The sequence below is a fragment of the Neovison vison genome, chromosome 5 (genome assembly GCF_020171115.1).
Source record: "Neovison vison isolate M4711 chromosome 5, ASM_NN_V1, whole genome shotgun sequence".
Taxonomy (NCBI): Eukaryota; Metazoa; Chordata; class Mammalia; order Carnivora; family Mustelidae; genus Neogale; species Neogale vison.
In genome coordinates this window covers 44815104-44835322 of record NC_058095.1, presented here as the reverse complement: position 1 = coordinate 44835322, position 20219 = coordinate 44815104, and the positions used below count along the sequence as shown (strand labels likewise).

Sequence of the window (20219 nt, the reverse complement as noted above, 5' to 3'; positions counted from 1 at the left end):
GTGAATATATTCAATTTGCAAGTTTATTGTTTCACTGTTGCTGTTGCTGCTGTTTAAGCAAGAAGAGGGTGGATCTGATGAGGACCAGAGGCGAGGGATCTGCTGTTTGAGGTAGTAATTCCCATTCTTGGAAGTTTCAAGCAGAAACTGAAACCCTTTACCAGGGTTTCTGGAGAGATTGGCCCATATGTCCTTTAAGATTATTCACAGTTCAGGGGCTCCTGCCTGACTCAGAAAAGCATGTGACTCTTGATCTCAAGGTCATGAGTTTGTGTCCCACGTTGGGTGCAGAGATTACTTAAATAAGTAAATAAAACTTTAAAAATATACTACTGTTAGCTTTAAATTCTTACTGTTTTCTGATTTGGTTTGCTGAAACATTAACCTACAGGAGCCTCAAGGGTTGTATGTAGGGTTGGGCAAGGAAGGGTAGGGTGAGTCATGTAATTAGGATGGCTTCCAGGAAGAGATGAAATCTTCCCATTCTCTAATGCCCATTCCCCTTCTCCAGCATCTGCCTGGGCAAGATCCTCCTGCACCTTCCGAGGCTTATAACATCTTTAAAAGAACCTGGCTCTAGGACATGGTCTTACAAAGTATGTCAATCAACAACATTGGAATCATTCAACTCTCAGGCTTCACTAGACCTAGTGAATCAGAGTTTGCATTTTAACAATTCCTTGTGTGATTTGTTTGTACATAGAGATTTTAAAAGTACTAGTGCAGCGGACCCCAACAACTTATAAATGAGCTTTGTAGGTAACTACTGAACTGATATTTAATGCACCTTCTCCAAAAAAAAAAAAAAAGAAAAGAAAAGAAAGGAAAGAAAGAGAGAAAGGAAGGAAGGAAGGGGGAAGGGAAAGAAAGAAAACTAGGAGGCACCTGGGTGGCTCTGTGGTGGATGGTGGAACTCTTGAATGCAGGGTTGTGGGTTCGGGCCCCATGTTAGGTGTAGAGATTGCTTAAAGATAAAATCTTTAAAAAAAAAAAAGTAGAAAATTAAAATCTTAAAAAAAAGAAAGAAAGAAAGAAAGAAAACTAGAAGCCAATATCTATTTTTTTTTTCTCATGTTCCATATCCTATCCTTCAGTAAGACCTATGGCCTTAACCTTGAGTATATATCCTGTAACTAACCCGTTTGTCTCTTTTTCCTTTGTCATTACATAGTCCAAACCACCAGCATCTCCCACTTGGACTAACAGTGTAGTTTCAATTAGCTCTCCTGATTATGTTTAAAGAAAAAAAATTTTTTCCTTTTTTAAGTAAACTCTACACCCAACATGGGACTCAAACTTACAACCTCACCACAATTAAATCAAGAGTCCCCTGCTCTCTCCTCCGTGTGCCATTCCCCTCACTTAAGCTCTCTGGCTCTCTCTGTCAAATAAATAAATAAAATCTTAAAAAAAAACTCTCATGCTCTACTCACTGAGCCAGTGGTGTGCTCTTAATTTTTTAGCCATTAAGATAGGTGTGTAGTGATATCTCCTTGTGCTTTTTTAAAAGGTTTTATTTATTACAAGAGAGAGTGAGAGAGAGCAACCACGAGCAGAGGGGAGGGGCAGAGGGCAGAGGGAGAGGCAGCAGCAGATTCCCTCCTGAGGGGGGCCCCTACTCAGGACTCCATCCTAGGACCCTGGGATCATGACCTGAGCAAAAGGCAGATGATTAACCAACTGAGCCACCCAGGTGCCCCTCTTCATGGCTTTAATTTGCATTTGTCTAGTGATTAATGATGTTGAACATCTCTTCATGTTCATCTCACGCCATCCGAAAATCCTCTTTAGTGTAATGTCTGTTCTTGTCTTTTGTTCGTTTTCTAATTGGATTTTTTTTTAAACTGTTGAGTTGTGAAAATTCTTTTTATGTTCTCGATACAAGCCTGTGTTGGGTACATGGTTTGCACATATTTTCTTTTACCCTGTAACTTGCTGTTTCATCTTCTGCTCAGAGCCTTTCAAAGGGAAAAAGTTTTAAATTTTGATAGGGTTCAATTTACCAACTTTTTCATTTTACGGATTGTGCTTATGGTGGCAAGTCTAAAAACTCTTTGCCTGGCCCTTGGACCTGAAGTTTTTGTTTTGCTTTGTTATTCTGAGAGAGCCCATGTGCGCTCCCAGGGGAAGGGGCCGAGGGAGAAACTGACTCCGGGCTTCCAGGGTAGCCCCAAGCAGGACTCCATCCCATGCCCCTGCCATCATGAACTGAGCTGAAGGCAGAGGCTTAATCCATTGAGCCACCCAGGCGCCCATGAAGATTTTTTTTTAACCATGTTTTTTCTAAACTATTATTGCTTTATATTTAAATCTATGATACATTTAAAAATATGTATTTATTATTTGAGAGAGAGAGATAGAGAGCGAGCACTTACACATGAGTGGGGGAAGGGGCAGAGGCAGAGCCCCACACTTGGCTCCATCTCCGGAGAGATCAGGACCAGAGCCAAATCGAGAGTAAGAGCTTGACGGACTGAGTCACCCAGGCGCTCTTCTATGATCCATTCTGAACGAATTTTTGTTTAAGGTGTAGGTGTAGGTAGAGGTTCTTTTCTTTCTTTGCCTGCATATGTCCAATGCCTCAGCACCTTTTTTTTTTTTTTTTTTTAAGTAATCTGTACAGCCAACCTGGGGCTTAAACTCACAACCTCAAGATCAGGACTCCTGAGCTCTAGGGACGGAGCCAGTCAGGCGTCCCAGGACCAGTTGTTGAAAAGGCGCTTGCTTCCGCTCTGTTATCTTACCCCACCCATTTATTCTATGGCAGTCAGAATTTTTTTTTTTTAAAATGTGTATCATATAATGTCATTCCTTGTTCAAAACCTTCCAGTGGCACGACCACATAACCCGGCCGCTCCCCGATGGCAATCTCTACCACTGGCCGTCCACTGTAATAATATTCCGCGGTCAGATGAACACCAGACCTCCTGTTCCACTGTGGCTTCCTCAGCCTTTTCCCAACTAAACTTTGAAAATTGTTTACTCCTTCCCTTTTTCTCCCTTACCCTGCTTTTTCTTTTTTTAAAGGTTTTATTTATTTGACCTTCAGGGATCACAAGTAGGCAGAGCAGCAGGCAGAGAGAGAGGAGGAAGCAGGCTCCCCGCTGAGCAAAGAGCCCGATGCGGGGCTCGACCCCAGGACCCCGGGACCCCGGGACCATGACCCAAGCGGATAGCAGGGGCTTAACCCACTGAGCCACCCAGGCGCCCCTGCCTTGCTTTTTTTTAAGGGCACTAACATAATGCAGTGTATTAGGTATCAGTTTGCTTGCTTATTCTTTGTCCTCATTCCCAACCCCACCAAAGCCTCCTAGTATCCTGCCATCACCTCGGGCCCTGGAATAGTGTCCCGCACACAGTAGGTACTCAATAATGCAGTGCCTGATGGGCTGGGGAGAAGGAGCACACGGAAAAGTGAGAAAGACCCACTTCTAGGTCACGTGCCCGTTCGGACTTGGCGCAAAGTGGGAGCGCCACCTCTCGGGAAGCCGACTGACTCGAGAGCGAAGGAAGTGAGTCAGAGAAGCTTGGGCGTGGGGAGGCGAGGAAGGGCGGCGTGCCGGAAGAGCAAGAAAAAGCAGTGCCGGAAGTTAAACGTCGGGATGTTGCTCTCTAGAATGACATCCGACTCTCGAGAGGAAGCGTGGCCGAGTGGTGTTCTGCAAAAACGAGCTCCCCGGCAGCCTATCCGGAAAGAAGCGTTCCGCGCCTGTGGGTGCCAGGAACCACGTGGGGCTGGGGCGTGTTTCCGGTGCCGGCGTCCCCAGAAGGAGTTGCCGCCGGAGCAGCTGGAGGGGTGAGAGGGGTATGGGGTCCTGAGAAGGAGGAGGGATCCTGGGATCGGGGGAGGGAGGAAGGCGACGGCATCGCATGAATTCGGTCCTGAGACGTGGCCAGAGGGATCGGATGGGAGGGCAAGGCAGGGCAGCGCGGGTGGGCAGGGGCAGACCTGTCAGCACACGTCCCACGCCACGTGGACTTGCCTTTGTCCGTGGCTGACTTTCCCGTCGGGCCGCGACCACCCGGGTTGTGCCTTATTTGTCTCTGTCGCGTGCAGTGCTGGGCTCGGAGTTGGGGCTCAGCGAGTTCTTCCTGAATGAATGAATGAATGAATGTGTGTGCGTGTGACTCAGGGTGTGGAGGACATTTATAGGTGTCCAAGGTATGGGTATAGAGCCGATTTGTGGCTCGGTAGCCTGAATCCACGCTGGTCTCGAGCTTGCATTGGCAGTTCCTGCCAGTCCTTGGGTTTTGTCCCTTTTTCTTGGAGGGGCAGGGCGATTACGACTTAAGTAAGACATTTTCCTTGCTCGTGTCGACTGCCAGGCCATGTGGCTGGGTACCAGGGAGAGAGACACAGGCACAAACCAGCCCCGTATGCAGGCCGCAGGCCAGTGGGGAGACAGCAACACGAACAAATTAAAATATATTAAGGTGCTATAAAAAGAGATTAACTGAAGTACAGGAAGATAGAGCCAGGAGGTGGTGTAGCTATCCTCATTAGGGATTGTCTTTCAAGGTCAGGGGCCTCCTCCTTTCCCATCTTGTGGAATCACAGCAGGTCATGAGCCCAATCTTCTCTGTAAAAGGCAGGGTCTGGGGGCGCCTGGGTGGCTCAGTGGGTTAAAGCCTCTGCTTTCGGCTCAGGTCATGATCCCAGGGTCCAGGAATCGAGCCCCGCTCTGCTCAGCAGGGAGACTGTTTCCCCCCCACCCCCCTCTGCCTGCCTCTCTGCCTACTTGTGATCTCTGTCAAATAAATAAAAAATAAAATCTTAGAAAAAAAAAAAAAGGCAGGGTCTGGGCCTCTTTCCTGCTTGATGTCCCATCTCAGATATTACCAACGTCTCTAGTTCTCCCATCATTCCCCTTTTACCAGCCGGAATATTCATTATACCTTATGATGTAGCATATACTGTATCGGTTTGGGAAATTGGGATTTTGGACCTCATTCTGGTGCTCTAGATTTGTTTGGTTGTAAAATTAAGGGGATTATAACCAAATCATCTCTCAAACCTCTTCCATTTCTAATACCATGACTGTGGCAGTGGGTCAAACTGTTTCATTCTGCCTGGCACCCAACTACCGCTTTATCGTTGTAGTTTCCATTCTCTGGATAATTCAGAAAGTGTCTTTTTTTTTTTTTTCATGTCTCCTCCCTTAGTTCTGCCATAGTATTGAGTACAAAATAGATGTTTAATAGTAGCTTTTAAGTCAAATGGGATAGAATTAATAGTCCCTGGTTTTTTGTTTTTGCTTTGTTTTTTGTTTGTTTGTTTGTTTTTTGCTTAGAGAAATTTTTTTTTTCCTCCTTAGGAACATTTTTTTACACATGTGCTAGTCCAGAGTTTTTTCAGTGCTGCTCCTTGTGGCGAACACATTCATACTGTGCAATAGTGCACTATTCCTTTTTTTTCTTTCTTTTTTTTCAGGTTTTATTTATGTATTTTAGGGAAACAGAGCTGGCACGCCTGAGCAGGGAGGGGCAGAGGAGGAGGGATAAAGAATCTGAAGCAGACTCTGCCCTGAGCGCAGAACCATTTGCAGGGCTTGATCCCTGACCCTGAGACATAACCTGAGCTGAAATCAAGAGTTGGACACTGGACCGATGAGCCACCCCCAGTCGCCCCTATAGCACACTATTATTATTGGCAAATACAACTACCATTGTAGGAACGTTGTTTATACCTATTTCTTTAAAATGGGCCTTCAAAGTAGCACAGTATGGTGAACACACTAGGAACTGGGTTCTTACCAGGGAGGCTTGGAGTTGGCACGACAGATTTAAACCAGCTTTATGGGGTAATCCGCTTGAGAAGGATGATGGTGTAGGCAGGATAGTCAGTGCTGTTTCATCCTCCCAGCTGTCTACCCTCAGGACCATGGCCAACTGTGAACGCACCTTCATTGCCATCAAGCCTGATGGGGTCCAGCGCAGCCTGGTGGGAGAAATCATCAAGCGTTTTGAGCAAAAGGGATTCCGCCTCGTTGCTATGAAATTAATTCAGGTAAGTGGGCTTCATTCTTCATATTTCTGTTCTCTTGGAGGTCAGAGGATGATTGTAGGTTAGCCTCCCTGTTTTTCCCCTTCCCTATTTTTTTTTTTTTAAGCTTTCTCCGCAAAACATAAGTCCAGAAACCTGGAAACTCCTTGGTGCCCAGTAGGAATCCTACAACAAACCAAGCTACTGGGACTTTGGGAAATAGCCTCCCTTTTCCCTTAGCAATGCAGAGTTCTGCATATTACTGCAGCACTGTGATTTCTTTCTTTTTATTTTTTAAGATTTTTATTTTTCTATTTAATTTAATTTATTTTTTTTTAAGATTTTATTTATTTATTTGACAGAGACAGAGAGAGAGCACAAGCAGTGAGGCGCAGCAGAGGGAGAAGGGGAAGCAAGCTTCCTGAGGATCAGGGAGCCTGATTCGGGGCTCAGTCCCAGGACTCCGGGATCATGACCTGAGCTGAAGGCAGAGGCTTAACCCACTGTGCCACCCAGGCGCCCCGCCCTTCAAATTTTTATTTAAATTCTAGTTAGTTCACTTGTAGTTGCGATACTGTTTTCAGGAGAGCACTGTGCTTTTTGATTCAGAGTCCTGGTGGGTGTGTTTGAGCTTCCTGAGAAAATTTCAGAGAACTTCTCCCCCCTCCTGCACCCCCTTCGCTGAGCCAGGTTGATCTTCAGCAAGGAGATCTTTCCATCCTTATTTACTGTCCACTTAGTATCTAATGTCTAGTAGGCACCATCAGGGCATGTTGGGGGGAAAGCTGTGGTTTTGCCCTTGGGAGGCCTGCCTGAAAACAGCAGAGAGCAGAAACTCTTGCAAGACACCTACCTGCAAGGCAATAGTTCAAAAAGTGAAAAGGAGGGGGCACCTGGGTGACACAGTTGGTTAAGCGTCAGACTCTTGGTTTCAGCTCAGGTGGTGATCTCAGGGTCATGGGATGGAGCCCCGTGATAGACTCTGTACTATCTGTACTATTTAGGGGTGCCCCTAAAATATTTTTTAAAAATTAAAAAAATAGGGGCGCCTGTGTGGCTCATTGGGTTAAAGCTTCTGCCTTTGGCTCAGGGCATGATCCCAGAGTCCTGGGATCGAGCCCCGCGTTGGGCTCTCTGCTCAGCAGGGAGCCTGCTCCTTTCTCTCTGCCTGCCTCTCTGCGTACTTGTGATCTTTGTCTGTCAAATAAATAAATAAAATCTTAAAAAAAAAATTAAAAAAATAAAAAGGTTGTGGGCTTGAGGAAGAATGGGAGGAGGGACAGCTGCCAGGAGTTTGCCGGTTGTTTATATCTGACATGGGGGAGGGAGGCAAGGGAAAACTTGATGTCCCCCCTCCAAAAAAACCCTGTAATCTGTTCCGCAGACTAAAGATAACCAGCCCCCGGGGCACCTGGGTGGCTCAGTTGGTTAAGCATCTGCCTTCAGCTCAGGTCATGATCCCAGGGTCCTGCCCCGCATTGGGCTCCCTGCTCAGCAGGGAGTCTGCTTTTCCCTCTATCCCTCCCCCCTGCTTATGCTCTCTCTCTCTTTCTCTCTCTTTCTAAATAAGTTAAAAAAATCTTAAAAAAACAGTAAAGATAACCAGAACCACTCCTTCCCCCCCAAAACAGTTTGAACCAATTAGTAGAATTGAAAGAGTGTTGAGGGAAGGACAGGTCCAGTGAGCGTGTGTCGGGAGACCACCACTACCAGTCTTCCGTTGGGACTGGGGCGTGGCCAAGAGTGAATTGCTGAGGGGGCGTGGTCACTTGGCTGTGTCCTTTTCCGCAAGGAACTGCCAACCGGAGGCAGAGTGAGGGGTCGCTCTGGTTGTGCTTTCTGGCAGTGGCTGTCCTCAGTTGTGGGTATGAGTGCAGTGCGCAGGGTACAGAACTGGGAGAAGGAAGCGTCCTTGTCAGACCCTGAACAAGCCTGTGTGCCTTGAGAGAGCCTGGCTGAGGGAGTCGGAATTGCCAAGCAGGTGGTTTGCTCTCTGGCTGACTTGTTTTGTCCCCACACACCAGCCTCGCAGAGGGAGAGTTTCTAAGTCCTTCTTCAGCAAACTTCTTTATTGCTGGATGTCATGTACTTTTGAGTGGTTTGTGAAATACTTGTGGGGATCACATAATTGTCCCACCTGGCCCCTGGCCTTCCTTTCCTGGGTAAACGTGCCATCTCCCTGGGACATGGCTGGGTTCAGTTTGCTTCCTGTCGAATGCCAAGACCCCACCACCCCCAACTTCCCTCTGACTTTTGAGTTGAGGCTTGCTCTCAATGAATGGAAATTCATCGTATTGTTTTACTGTCTACGGTGGCATGGCTGGATCTGATTCTAATGTTCTGTGGTTTTATTCCCATCAATCAAGGCCAATAGGGGGGAATTGGCACAAAGCTGAAGCCCTTTGAGTCTCTCTGGCATCACTTGCCTCTGGTACTGGTGGGAGTGGATTGCATTACAACAGAATCAGCAAAGAGCTCACATTTTATTTTACTGATTTATTTTTAAGATTTTATTTATTTGACAGAGACACTGCGAGAGAGGGAACACAAGCAGGGGAAGTGGGAGAGGGAAAAGCAGGTTCTCCGCTGAGCAGGGAGCCTGATGTGGGGCTTGATCCCAGGACCCTGGGATTATGACCTGAGCCCAAGGCAGACGCTTAACGACTGAGCCACCTACAGGTCCCAAGTGCTCACGTTTTAGACAGCAGTGAATGGGAAATAACTAGATTGTTAGTTCTTAGAAGGCTTGGGGGGCCATTTCTCATTCTTTATCCTGCACAATAGGCTTCTGAAGACCTTCTCAAGGAGCACTACATCGACCTGAAGGACCGTCCCTTCTTTGCCGGCTTGGTCAAGTACATGCAGTCAGGGCCCGTGGTTGCCATGGTGAGTGTGCATGGGTGAGATATCGATGTGAACGACTCCACTGGGAGCCGAGTGTGAGGCGTGTGATTCCTGCCTCTGACGTCAGGTCCTTACTGATACAGAGGAGATGGGGGCTGGGAGGATTGGGCAGTTAGGATGTGAGTTAGGTCTCTGACCCACTGAAGGCACAATGCATTTGTTTGCTAAACTGAGGACCCACAGCGACTCAGAGCGGGGAGCAATCAGGAGAGGTCGGCCTGATTCTACACTTTAGGAGGGCAACGAGATTGTCTCTTGCTTCCTGCAGTAATTTTCCTCCAAGTATGTATTGGTTATCATTGTGCCAGGCTCTCTTCCAGACACCAGGAATACAGTCATGAATGAGGCAAATAAGTACTTATTTTCATAGCTTTGCTCACTTACACATCTTGAAGGCACATAATGAAGAAAAAAATGTACGTGCTAATGATTAGTGATATGCACAGAAATGAAACAGGGTGATGGGACAGCAGTAGCCACTTTAGATTGGGTGGTTAAGGAGCATGCTTTATGAGCTGAAATCGGAGTGAGAAGAAAGAGCCAGACTTACACAAAGTCACGCTGAAGAACAGTCTCAACAAGAAAACAGCATGTGCAAAGGGCCTGAACTTTCTGAAGTACAGAAAGAAGGCTGGAGCAGTTGGAGCCTGGTAGGTGAAAGAGAGGGTCAGATGACAAGAGTTCAGAGGCCTGGGCCTGGGCCAGATCAGGCAAGGCTGTGCTGGCCATGCACTTCCTGAGCTCCCGGACGGACGTTAGGGGAGGTCTAACGAGGTATTTCTAAAAGGCTGCTCTGGCTGCTGTGTTGGGAATGGATTGTAGAAAAACAGGAGTGGGAGCAGGGAGACTACTATTCCCAGTGCTGGAATAAGTAGCTGCTCCATAATTATTCCTTCAGTGTTAAAGGGGCTTTTTTTTTTTTTCTTTTTTTGAATTGATAGATTCCAGATTTTCTGCTGAGGTGGGTTTTCTTCCTTGACCATATGTTCTTTTATCCTTGCAGGTCTGGGAGGGCCTGAACGTGGTGAAGACGGGCCGAGTGATGCTCGGGGAGACCAACCCTGCAGACTCCAAGCCTGGGACCATCCGTGGGGACTTCTGCATCCAAGTTGGCAGGTGGGAGTGGGTGCTTTTGCCATTTTCCAAAATCTGAATTAGATGACAAGCATTTGGGTTCCTCAGGCTCTTGGCTGGCTCAGTTGGTAGAAGTAGAGCATGTGATTGTAGATCTTGGGGTTGTAAGTTCGAGCCCAGCCCTACTTTGGGTGTACAGATTACTTAAAAAAAAAAAAAAAAGAAAAAGAAAAGAGGGGCACCTGGGTGGCTCGGTGGGTTAAAGTCTCTGCCTTCAGCTTGGGTCATGATCCCAGGGTCCTGGGATCGAGCCCCGAATCGGGATCTCTGCTCAGTGGGGAGTCTGCTTCCCTCTCTCTCTGCCTGCCTCTCTGCCTACCTGTGATCTCTGTCTGTCAAATTAAAAAAAAAAAGAAAAGAAAAGAAAAGAAAAAAAGATCTTTAAAAAAAAAAATTGGGTTCCTGAGGCTGGGATGGACATGATAACCATAAGCAGATCAATTTAAAATCAGTTCTTTTGTTTCTTTCTCTCTGAATTTGGTGTTTGGTTTGGTGAGTTCTCTGCCCTCGACCGTCAGCATCCATGTGGTTGCGCCTGGCTTCAGAGGGTAGAACCGGTTACAGCACCGAATGCTGGCCAGAGAGTCCCCTCTCTGCTCACGTTGGTGTTGCTCTGAGGACTGGAACACAGGGAGGGCATTCTTCACCCCCACCTGAACCACGGCGGTGGGCTTTTTCTTTTACTGTGGACTCAGGTGCAGGGGGCTCTGGCTTTTTCTGCTGTAGGGGGCTGTCAGCTTTCTGGCACTGGGAGCCGGGGGGCTTCCGCGCTGTTCAATCCTTTGGGTCTCGGTAACGGGGCCTTCTCTCTCCCCCATCCAGGAACATTATCCACGGCAGCGACTCTGTGGAGAGTGCGGAGAAGGAGATTGGCTTGTGGTTCCAGCCTGAAGAGCTGGTGGATTACAAGAGCTGTGCTCAGAGCTGGATCTACGAGTGACCGGAGAGCAGACCTCCATGCTTTGTTCATTCCGTTCCCTCTCCCTCCCCTGAGCAGGGGGCCAGGCTCTCACAAATTCACTTAATTTTGAGACCTTCCTTCTAACCTGGAGGGCATCTCCTGGAGCTGGGTGTGCTCACTGTACAGTATTATGTGCTGCTGTCTAATTAAAATATTTCATCCCAACATAGGATTCATCGAGTTGGTTACTTTGTAATGCCCTATTGCTTTGTATTCTTTTTTCTTTCCCATTTATGCTGGGTAATCTGAGGGGACAGAGTGTAAATACTATGTAAATTATTTTTCTTGGCCTGAGATCTTTTTCTCTCTCTTTTTCTCTTTGCCCATCCTTCCTTTTACTCCTGTATCCCATCCGCTCTTGGCACCGAGCCAGTCCGTAGTCATCTAGGAACATCTGCTAGTTGCCAAGATTGTACTGGGGGCAGAGGATTCCTTGGAAATAAGAGATATCCTTCCTGCTCTTGAGAAGCTTTCAGGGCCTCAGCGGATAGGGGAGTGTGAGAAGTTGTAACTACTCCCAAAACAGAAAAGCCGGATAGTGGGCCTGGCCCTGGAAAAATGTCAGGAAAAAGCAGGTGAAATCTTGTGAGTAGCTTTGATTTGTTAGGGCGCTGATTTGGTTGCTTTAATAGAGGCAAGATGGAAATTTCCTTCTCTTTATTTAAAAATCTAAATTAGAAATCTAATGTACAGCCCTGGGTCCGTTGCTCTCAGTGCTGTGTCGTGTACTTGAAATTTGCAAAGAGGATAGATCTTAAATGTGCTCACACACACACACAAATGAACATGGTAACAATGTGAATTGTTAACGTTCCATAGCTTAATTGTGATCAATGCACAGTATATGTAAATTAAAACAGGTTATATACCTTAAATACAGAACACGTTTTTTCAGTTATACCTCAATAAAACTGCAAGAAGTTCAAGTGACTAAGTAAGGGTTGGGATGGCAGTGAGGTTCTGATCCTTGAGGTTGTCTGGAGGCTGATTCTAACCACACCTTGTCCCCTATGTGTGCCTAATGGCAGGTTGGTAAGGAAAGTGGATTGTTCCTTTCTTTGAAGGGCATCACCGTGAATCTACCACCTTCATTCCCCCTCCCATCTCATTGGCCAGAACTTCACGTGCGAGCCTCCTGCTGCAAGAGAACGTGGAAAAGTTTTTATCTGGGCACCCTCGTGGCTAGAGAATACTTTAGAGCTCGCCTATGAGAAGGGGGAAGCTAAGAATACATCTTGGGGACAATTACTTTTGCTACAAACATCAAGGTTTCTTTCCTGCTATTTTCCCTTTTCACCTGGCTTTGGTAGAGGCAGGGGAGCTGAGGGGAAATGGGTTGGGGGCTGCTGTGTTTCTCCACCTTCACTGGGGTGCACCTGACCAAATCGTAAGATTACTTGAAGGGTGCAGCAAGAGGTGACAGATGTACACGCTTCCTGACGGTGCGTGGGAGAAGAATGAGGCACAAACAAGGCAGCTGTAAGAGAGAGGGAGCCAGGACGACAGCTGGAAGGACTGTCACCCGGAACAACTCAACAACTCCGTCCCCTATTTATAAGATATAAGATGACCAACAAAGGAGAAGGTGGTTATAATTAGCCATAGGTCTTGTAGGTAAACAAGAAGGAATGTGAGTCATATGTTGATCACAAGTCTTACAGGTCAACAAGAAGAGGAGAGGTGTGTCTGGTCCCGCAGCATGGAATTTATTGAGCAAGCGCAGAGGCTTTCTCTGAGGCAGGGGAGGCTACGATAAAGGGATGCAGGCACGGAAGCAGGTGGTGGTCTGCCCTGAGCGAGAGGGTCATCCCTGGCTGCTCTGCTTCAGGGATGTGTATCATCCTCTCCACCAGAGGCCCGCTGCTAATACATATTTTTCTCAAGGTCATCTTTAAGCATGCTTGCGTGACCAGATCGTGACCAGTACAATTCCTTATTAGTTGTATTGTTTTTTTTTTAAAGATTTTATTTATTTATTTGACAGACAGAGATCACAAGTAGGCAGAGAGGCAGGCAGAGAGAGAGAGAGAGGAGGAAGCAGGCTCCCCGCTGAGCAGAGAGCCCGCCATGGGACTTGATCCCGGGACCCCGAGATCATGACCTGAGCCGAAGAGATCATGACCTGAGCCGAAGAGATCATGACCTGAGCCGAAGGCAGCGGCTTAACCCACTGAGCCACCCAGGCGCTCCCCTCAGTTGTATTTTAAGCAGTATATTATTCTGAGGTTCTTTTTTTTTTTTTTTTTTTTTTTTGTTTAAAGATTTTATTTATTTATTTGACAGAGAGAAATCACAAGTAGTCGGAGAGGCAGGCAGAGAGAGAGAGAGGGAAGCAGGCTCCCTGCTGAGCAGAGAGCCCGATGCGGGACTCGATCCCAGGACCCTGAGATCATGACCTGAGCCAAAGGCAGCGGCTTAACCCACTGAGCCACGCAGGCGCCCCTATTCTGAGGTTCTAAGGGACAGTTACATTGTGAAAGGATTTTCTCCATGGTGGGGGGGGGCAGTGGTATGGGTGGTGTGGGGGGGCTACTTTCCTTCCAGGGAGCTGAGAACTAGATGCATTTCTGTTTCCTTGTTGGGGGAAAGTACTCGCACCTTTGGGGAATGATTGTGTGTGCAGTGAGGCAGCGGGGTCACACCTTGCCCATTTAAGGGCTGTCTTTTCAGGAAGGGCAGGGAATGTGAAAGGCAGAAGGCTGCTATGGACCATACTGCAGGAGCTAGAGTGACTGGACCAATGGGGCAAACAGCTCTCCAGAGAAATCTCCAGTGAAATTCCCAGACCCTGTCCCACAGTTGACATTGGATAACTCTGAAAAGGAAGCCCAAATTAGGGTTCTACCTTGAAGCCAAAGGGAACATTGGCTGTCTCTTCTCCAGAAGAATTGCATTTTAATACTTTGCACCTAGCAGTGTGGGAAGGCAAGAAGGTGTTACAGAGGGCTAGATTGGTCCCTTGCAGCCGAGGCCAGGTTTGCAGGTTGGCTGGGGGTGGGGGTGGTGGGGCAAACAGACCAGGTTCCACACTCCGCACTAACAAAACCCAAAGGCAGACCAGTTGAGGCAGAACAAGAAGAGAATTTATTTCTGGGAGGCCGACACTGGAAAGACTAGACCAACATCTCTCTCAAAGACTGTCTCCAAAGTGCTGAAAATACTTCCAGGTTTCCATATGGAAACGGACAAAGGTCAGTGTGTACCTGCAGGTGGGCACTGAAGGTCAAGTCCATCAGTGTCTTGGGGTTGGTCCTGCAGAGTTCTCCCTGCTGCTTGAGGGGGTAGTATCGGTTCCCATCAGGGAATCCTTTGCCTGCAGGGCTTCTCCCAGAGTTAAGTGATAAACTAGGAAGAATTTAGTCACCTGGAGGGTCTGAGGTCAAAATGGAGGTAGCTGAAGTCTCTCTACCTGGCGGGTACTGGTTATCAGGGCGGTCACTGCCAGCAGTCGGGAGAGGCCCGCGGGGCCCACCGTCAGCTCACGGTCCCGAGCAGGGACAGACACGAGGCCTGGGACCATCTCAGGGACAAGCATTGCTGGACTGCTGTCCGCGCCGGCGGTAAGGAGGGACTCGCTGCCTCCGCACCGAAGCTGAGCACCGTCCGGGGGTGGGGAACTGTGGGCGGACGCGCCAGGTCTGATTGCTGGGAGACCATCTAGAACCGTGTCAGGATGAGTCTCGGGCTGGGGCAGCTCACCGCACAGGGAGTATGAGTGTGTGCGCGCGGGCCCGTGCGCGTGTGGCGGGAGGGACTGCGGGGAGGCCTGCGGCCGGGACGGGCTGAGTTCCCGCCGCGGGGCAGCGCCCCCTCCCGACACTACCCCTCCAGGACACCCCTCACCCAACCGGGAGAGGAAGCCACTTCCTGCTCCCGAGGCCCCTCTCCTCCTCGCCTGCCCGGGGCGTGGACAGCGGTCTCGGGCCGCGTCGGCCTCGCGGGTTGGGCGGCGGGGCGTCCGGGGTGTGGCCGTCGCGCGTCCCTCCTCCCGATCGGCTCCCGGCCCGCCGCTCGCTCCACGTCTCGCCTCCCGCCCCGCCGCGCAGCCTGCTTCCCGGTAAGGCGCTGGGGGCGCTTTTCCTCGCCGACCCCCCGGAACCCCCTCCCCCGCCCCCAGCGGACGCGCTCGCCTCCACCCGCTCTCCCTCCCCCGGGCCCTGCGCCGGGTCCCCTTCCGCGGGGCGGTGGCCGGCGGGCTCGTGTTCCCGAGGAGCGGACGGAGGGGCCGGAGCGCCCGCGGGGTTGGGGCCGGGGGAGGGCGGCCGGGGTCCTGTGTCCCCGAGGCCGCGGGCCCTGAGCCGACCTGTCGCCCGCAGGCCATGGCCCACCAGGAGCGCACGTTCATCGCCATCAAGCCGGACGGCGTGCAGCGCGGCCTGGTGGGCGAGATCATCAAGCGCTTCGAGCAGAAGGGGTTCCGCCTCGTGGCCATGAAGTTCCTGCAGGTAACGCGGGCCCCCCCCAATACCCCGCTCCTCCACCGGCTTCCCACCGTCGCCTCCCGCGCCCCGAGGACCTCCCCTCCTCCCCCTCGCGGCCCCAGCAGCGATCGCGGCCCTGGGGCCAGCGGGCACAGGCGCCCTCGCAAGGTTAAGCGGAGGTGACATGACGGCCCGGGGAGCAGGAGGGAGCAGGAGGGAGCAGGAGGGAGCAGGAGGGAGCGGAGGAAACTGTCCCCCGGCCCGGCCACGCGGGCCACACGGGCCACACGTGCCCACGGTGCGGGCAGACGGAGCTCCCTCCGGTTTAGGGCAGAGCCCGCTATTCCCACACTTTACATGTGGGCCACAAATCTGGACCTTTTGGGAGAGGTATTAAAATCTTAACCAAGCCCATCTGGGATGAGGAGAACATTCTCGGTTAGCGTGTGAAATGTTGGAAAGGTAGCTTAGAAATGGGCCAGAAGAGTTGACATGATCTCCCTCAGACGCATCTTCCTCAAAGGCAGCCAAAGCTTAACACTCCACATCCAGATTCTCAAACCACATGCTTCTTAGGATGATAATATCCCCCCTAACAGCATGGACATTTTGAGGCTGTCTTCATGATCAGACCAGTGTTCCGGCTACAGGAGTGTCAGTGTCGGGGTTTGGGTGGGATTTCGATATACACCTTATGAATGTGAGCTAACGTATGGTACAGGACTTGGCGAACCTGTCTTGGGGATGGGGGGTTCTTTGGATGGGACAGTTGTACTTCAGCCTTTCCAGCGTACTTCCTAACGGCGACCTCCTGTTGCATGCCAGGCCTCTCAGGAGCTCCTGAAGCAGCACTACATTGACCTGAAGGACCGTCCCTTCTTCCCAGGGCTGGTGAAGTACATGAACTCTGGGCCGGTTGTGGCCATGGCAAGTGCTTGTGGGGGCCTGGACTGGGGGGCCGGGAACAAGGGGTGGTACAGAGCCGGTCGTCTTCCCCAGCCACTCCAAATTCCTTGTTTTACAAATGGAGCCTGCTGGAGTTACTCAGTGAACAGAACAACTAGGAGAAGCAGAATCAGACCTTAGAGAAAGTTCTCTATGGCCCCGTGGTAGAAATGGAGGAGTCTCTTTTTCCTCCTCTGGCATTCATGTCCAGCTGGGAATGAAGAGGAGTAGAAAGTTCAGGAGGGAGGCACTGAAGTCGGGCCCCGATTCTTAGAGGACGGCTCTTGATTCTTCCTGTTCTCCCTGGACTGCACCTAGACTTCCGTGGGAATCCTCACCATGTCCTGTACTAATGTCCCCTGACTCTTTCAGCCCGATCACTGGCCTCTACCTCTTCATTACTGTTTGTTCTCCTGCTGGTGGCTGCCTTAGGTTCTTCCGTCCTGTTCATCTTCCTCTCGGGTGGGAAGTCCCCAAGTTGGGTAGTGGGGTTCTCTGTATGGGAGTAGTATACTGGGCATGGAGCCCGGAGCATCACTACAGGCCTCTGCTGTCTAGTGCTGGGGCGACCTGCTTAATGGGTCATGGATGGGTCTGCCGGAAGCAAGCCCTGAGGCGGGCAGTGAAGGTTTGTACCGAGGGGTCCCAAGTGACAGATCTGATGCCGTTCCTCTTTCCGACTGTTCCCAGGTCTGGGAGGGACTGAATGTGGTAAAGACGGGGCGGATGATGCTTGGGGAGACCAACCCAGCGGATTCTAAGCCAGGCACCATTCGTGGGGATTTCTGCATTCAAGTTGGCAGGTAAGCCCTAGGGGCGCGGATGACTTTTTCTCAAAGACACTTCAGTGGGGGTATGAAGCATGATTGGTGTATCCCAGATTTAGGAACATTGGGACTTCTAAAATTAGATGGTGGTGATCACTGGTGGAAGATTCTTCCATAGTTACTTCCCTAGGCTACCTAAAATTTTACCTAAGGCCTTGCACAAGGGATCTGCGTGCAGTAGGTCCCGTGGGACACAGCAGAAGCCGAGGCGTGTGGGGAGGGCCTCGGCCCTGCTCCTAGTGGTACAGTGGCCGTGGGTGGGCCACTTAACTTTTTGGTTTCCTCACTGTATAAAATTTGTGCAAACATGGGGCGCCTGGGTGGCTCAGTGGGTTAAGCCTCTGCCTTTGGCTCATGTTATGATCTTAGGGTCTTGGGATCGAGCCCTGCATTGGGCTCTCTGCTCAGTGGGGAGCCTTCTTCCCCCTCTTTCTCTGCCTGCTGGTCTGCCTACTTGTGATCTCTGTCACATAATAAATAAAATCTTTAAAAAAAATTTGTACAAACACTTGGTACAGAGTTTTAAGATCCAAATGGAAAAAAGGGATTTCAGGGAGCGTGAATTTTTGGGCTGGGCTTTGCAAATGAGTGTTGCAAGAAAACGCAGCAGAAATGGCCCTTGATTCTGTCTAGTTTGGTTATTGGTCTGGTTATCCCTGTGTTTCAAAATTCAAGAAGTATTGTTTTGTGGCAGAGCAGTCTTGGGGTACAAGCCCTGTTTTGGAAATTTGGGAGTATAATAAAGTTGAGTCAGGGCATACTTTTGATCGAATACATATATAATTTTATCTATTTCCTTATTTTAAGAGATAGCATGTGTGCAGTGGTTTGGGGAGTGGGTGGGGGAGGGGAAGAGGGAGAGAGAGAATCCCAAGCTGACTCTGCTGACTGCCCAACTCCTGTCACGGGGCTCGATCTCACGACCCTCCAAGCCGAAATCAAGAGTCAGATGCTCAACTGACTGAGCCACCCAACCCTCCTCAACCTAATATTATAGTTGATTTTAAGAGGAAATACTTTGGGGGTAATTCAAGTGGCAATTTGGCCAAAAAGGTCTGTAGTGACCATCCTTTGCCTTAGCCATAAACAGATTTTGGCACTTTAAAATGTGGTAACCTCGGGGCGCCTGGGTGGCTCAGTGGGTTAAAGCCTCTGTCTTCGGCTCAGGTCATGATCCCAGGAGCCTGGGATGGAGTCCTGCATCCCGCTCTCTGCTCAGCGGGGAGTCTGCTTCCTCCTCTCTCTCTCTGTCTGCCTCTCTGCCTGCTTGTGATCTGTCTGTCAAATAAATAAAATCTTAAAAAAAATGTGGTAACCTGGGTGCCTGGGTGGCCAATGAAACGTCTTGACTCATTTTTTTTTTTTTAAATTTGACAGAGATCACAAGTAGGCAGAGAGGCAGGCAGAGAGAGAGGAAGGGAAGCAGGCTCCCTGCTGAACAGAGAGTCAGATGCGGGGCTTGATCCCAGGACTCTGGGATCATGACCTAAGCCTAAGGCAGAGGCTTTAACCCACTGAGCCACCCATGGGCCCCGAAACGTCTTGACTCTTGACCTCAGCTCAGGTCTTGATCCCAGGGTTGTGATTTCAAGCCCATGTTGGGTTCCATGCTGGGTGTGGAGCCTACTTTAAAAAAAAATAAAAACGTGGTAACTAGTAATTGTTGTTTTTCTTAGGAACATCATTCATGGCAGTGATTCAGTGAAAAGTGCGGAGAAAGAAATCAGCCTCTGGTTCAAGCCTGAAGAGTTGGTGGATTACAAGTCTTGTGCTTTTGACTGGATCTATGAATAAAAGGCGGACAAAGCCTCAGTCCCCTTTGGCCCCACTTGACGTGTCCCTGGACACAGCTCTTCATTCCAGTGACTTGGAAATAATAGAATCAATCTTTCTTTTCTAAAACCTACTTACCAATAAAGCCTTTGGAAACTGGTGCAACTTCCTGTGCTTACTTGATATTACCCTAGAAGAAATGACTTGGTTCCTTGGCTTTCATAGCATTATCCAGAACGATAATGCTTGCTGCTTGCTGTGGAAGAATGATCTGACCCTTCTCAGCAAAGTGCTAGACTCTGGGAGGTAGAGTAGAGAGGCTGAAGAGGACAAGCATGGCACTGACCGTGTGTCCAAACTAAAAAGGAGATAATGAAAATATCCCGACCACCTTAGAGGATGTAGAAATGCGTATTTTTGTACAGTGAATTTGTTGAAGCCCGGGAGAACACAGAGTAGTCAAGTTGTCCAGATTTACATCTTTGTTGACTGATCACTGCGCAAGTTATGAGGAAGTTATAATGACATCTGTAACATGAGAATCACTGCTGCACTGCAGGTTTAAGAGAAAGAACGTATGTAGTGCCTGGCCCCAGGTAACGTGTGCCTTGCAATCCTGCCCTACTTCTTACTCTTCCCTGGGGTGAGATACTTACACCTGTTTTCTGGGCTATATGCAGTGAGTGGCTACAAGATTCTTACTGCCTGCTTTTAAGGTTAGTTTCCCTGGATGGCACAGTTGTATGGTAACACCAAATAGTACCCCTTACGATAAATGATTACTATCAGGTTTGTCAGACTGGAGTCTGGTTTAAAAATTTGAGTTTTATAGGCCACCTGGCTCAATTGGTTTTAAGTGTCTGACTCTTGATTTCAGCTTAAGGCATGGTCTCAGGGTTGTGAGATCGAGCCTCGGGTTGGACTCTGGACTGGGCATGGAGCCTGCTTGAGATTCTCTCTCCCTCTGCCTCTGCCCCCTTTTTTTTTTTTTTAAGATTTTGTTTATTTATTTGACAGAAATCACAAGTAGGCAGAGAGGCAGGCAGAGAGAGGGAAGCAGGCTCCCCACTGAGCAGAGAGCCCAATTCAGGACTCTATCCCAGGACCCTGAGATCATGAGCCATCTAGGCGCCCTGCCTCTGCCCTTTTAAAAAAAAATGGAGGGCGCCTGGGTGGCTCAGTGGGTTAAGCCGCTGCCTTCGGCTCAGGTCATGATCTCAGGGTCCTGGGATCGAGGCCCGCATCGGGCTCTCTGCTCAGCAGGGAGCCTG

At 49.4% G+C, this 20219-nt stretch overlaps 2 protein-coding genes across 3 annotated transcripts; both read left to right on the top strand.

Annotated features, from left to right (window-relative positions):
- The first annotated feature begins 3691 nt into the window (after positions 1-3691).
- Positions 3692-11154, top strand: LOC122906567 (nucleoside diphosphate kinase A). Of its 2 annotated transcripts, none has more exons than XM_044248658.1 (5): positions 3692-3796; positions 5878-6007; positions 8768-8869; positions 9891-10003; positions 10844-11154. In XM_044248658.1, the coding sequence occupies exons 2-5, from the start codon at positions 5882-5884 to the stop codon at positions 10959-10961; spliced, it is 459 nt and encodes a 152-aa protein (XP_044104593.1). In that variant the 5' UTR covers positions 3692-3796; positions 5878-5881; the 3' UTR covers positions 10962-11154. The 2 variants fall into 2 exon arrangements, with proteins under 2 accessions (XP_044104593.1, XP_044104594.1); XM_044248659.1 differs by having other exon boundaries at positions 3730-3796; positions 5864-6007.
- A 3799-nt stretch (positions 11155-14953) lies between these two features.
- On the top strand, positions 14954-19108 carry LOC122906568 (nucleoside diphosphate kinase B). Its single transcript, XM_044248660.1, has 5 exons — positions 14954-15039; positions 15299-15427; positions 16229-16330; positions 17039-17151; positions 18852-19108. Exons 2-5 carry the CDS (start codon positions 15302-15304, stop codon positions 18967-18969), a joined length of 459 nt encoding a protein of 152 aa, XP_044104595.1. The 5' UTR covers positions 14954-15039; positions 15299-15301; the 3' UTR covers positions 18970-19108.
- The last annotated feature ends 1111 nt before the right edge of the window (positions 19109-20219 follow it).

What these genes read in the sequence shown, in the direction of transcription:
- LOC122906568 (XM_044248660.1), top strand. Translation starts at nt 15,302, where the DNA reads ATGGCCCACCAGGAGCGCACGTTCATCGCCATCAAGCCGGACGGCGTG. An exon ending in TGGCCATGAAGTTCCTGCAG is followed by an intron (nt 15,428 to 16,228) that starts GTAACGCGGGCC and finishes GTTGCATGCCAG; the next exon opens with GCCTCTCAGGAGCTCCTGAA. An exon ending in CTGGGCCGGTTGTGGCCATG is followed by an intron (nt 16,331 to 17,038) that starts GCAAGTGCTTGT and finishes GACTGTTCCCAG; the next exon opens with GTCTGGGAGGGACTGAATGT.
- LOC122906567 (XM_044248658.1), top strand. Translation starts at nt 5,882, where the DNA reads ATGGCCAACTGTGAACGCACCTTCATTGCCATCAAGCCTGATGGGGTC. An exon ending in CAGGGCCCGTGGTTGCCATG is followed by an intron (nt 8,870 to 9,890) that starts GTGAGTGTGCAT and finishes TTATCCTTGCAG; the next exon opens with GTCTGGGAGGGCCTGAACGT. An exon ending in TTCTGCATCCAAGTTGGCAG is followed by an intron (nt 10,004 to 10,843) that starts GTGGGAGTGGGT and finishes TCCCCCATCCAG; the next exon opens with GAACATTATCCACGGCAGCG.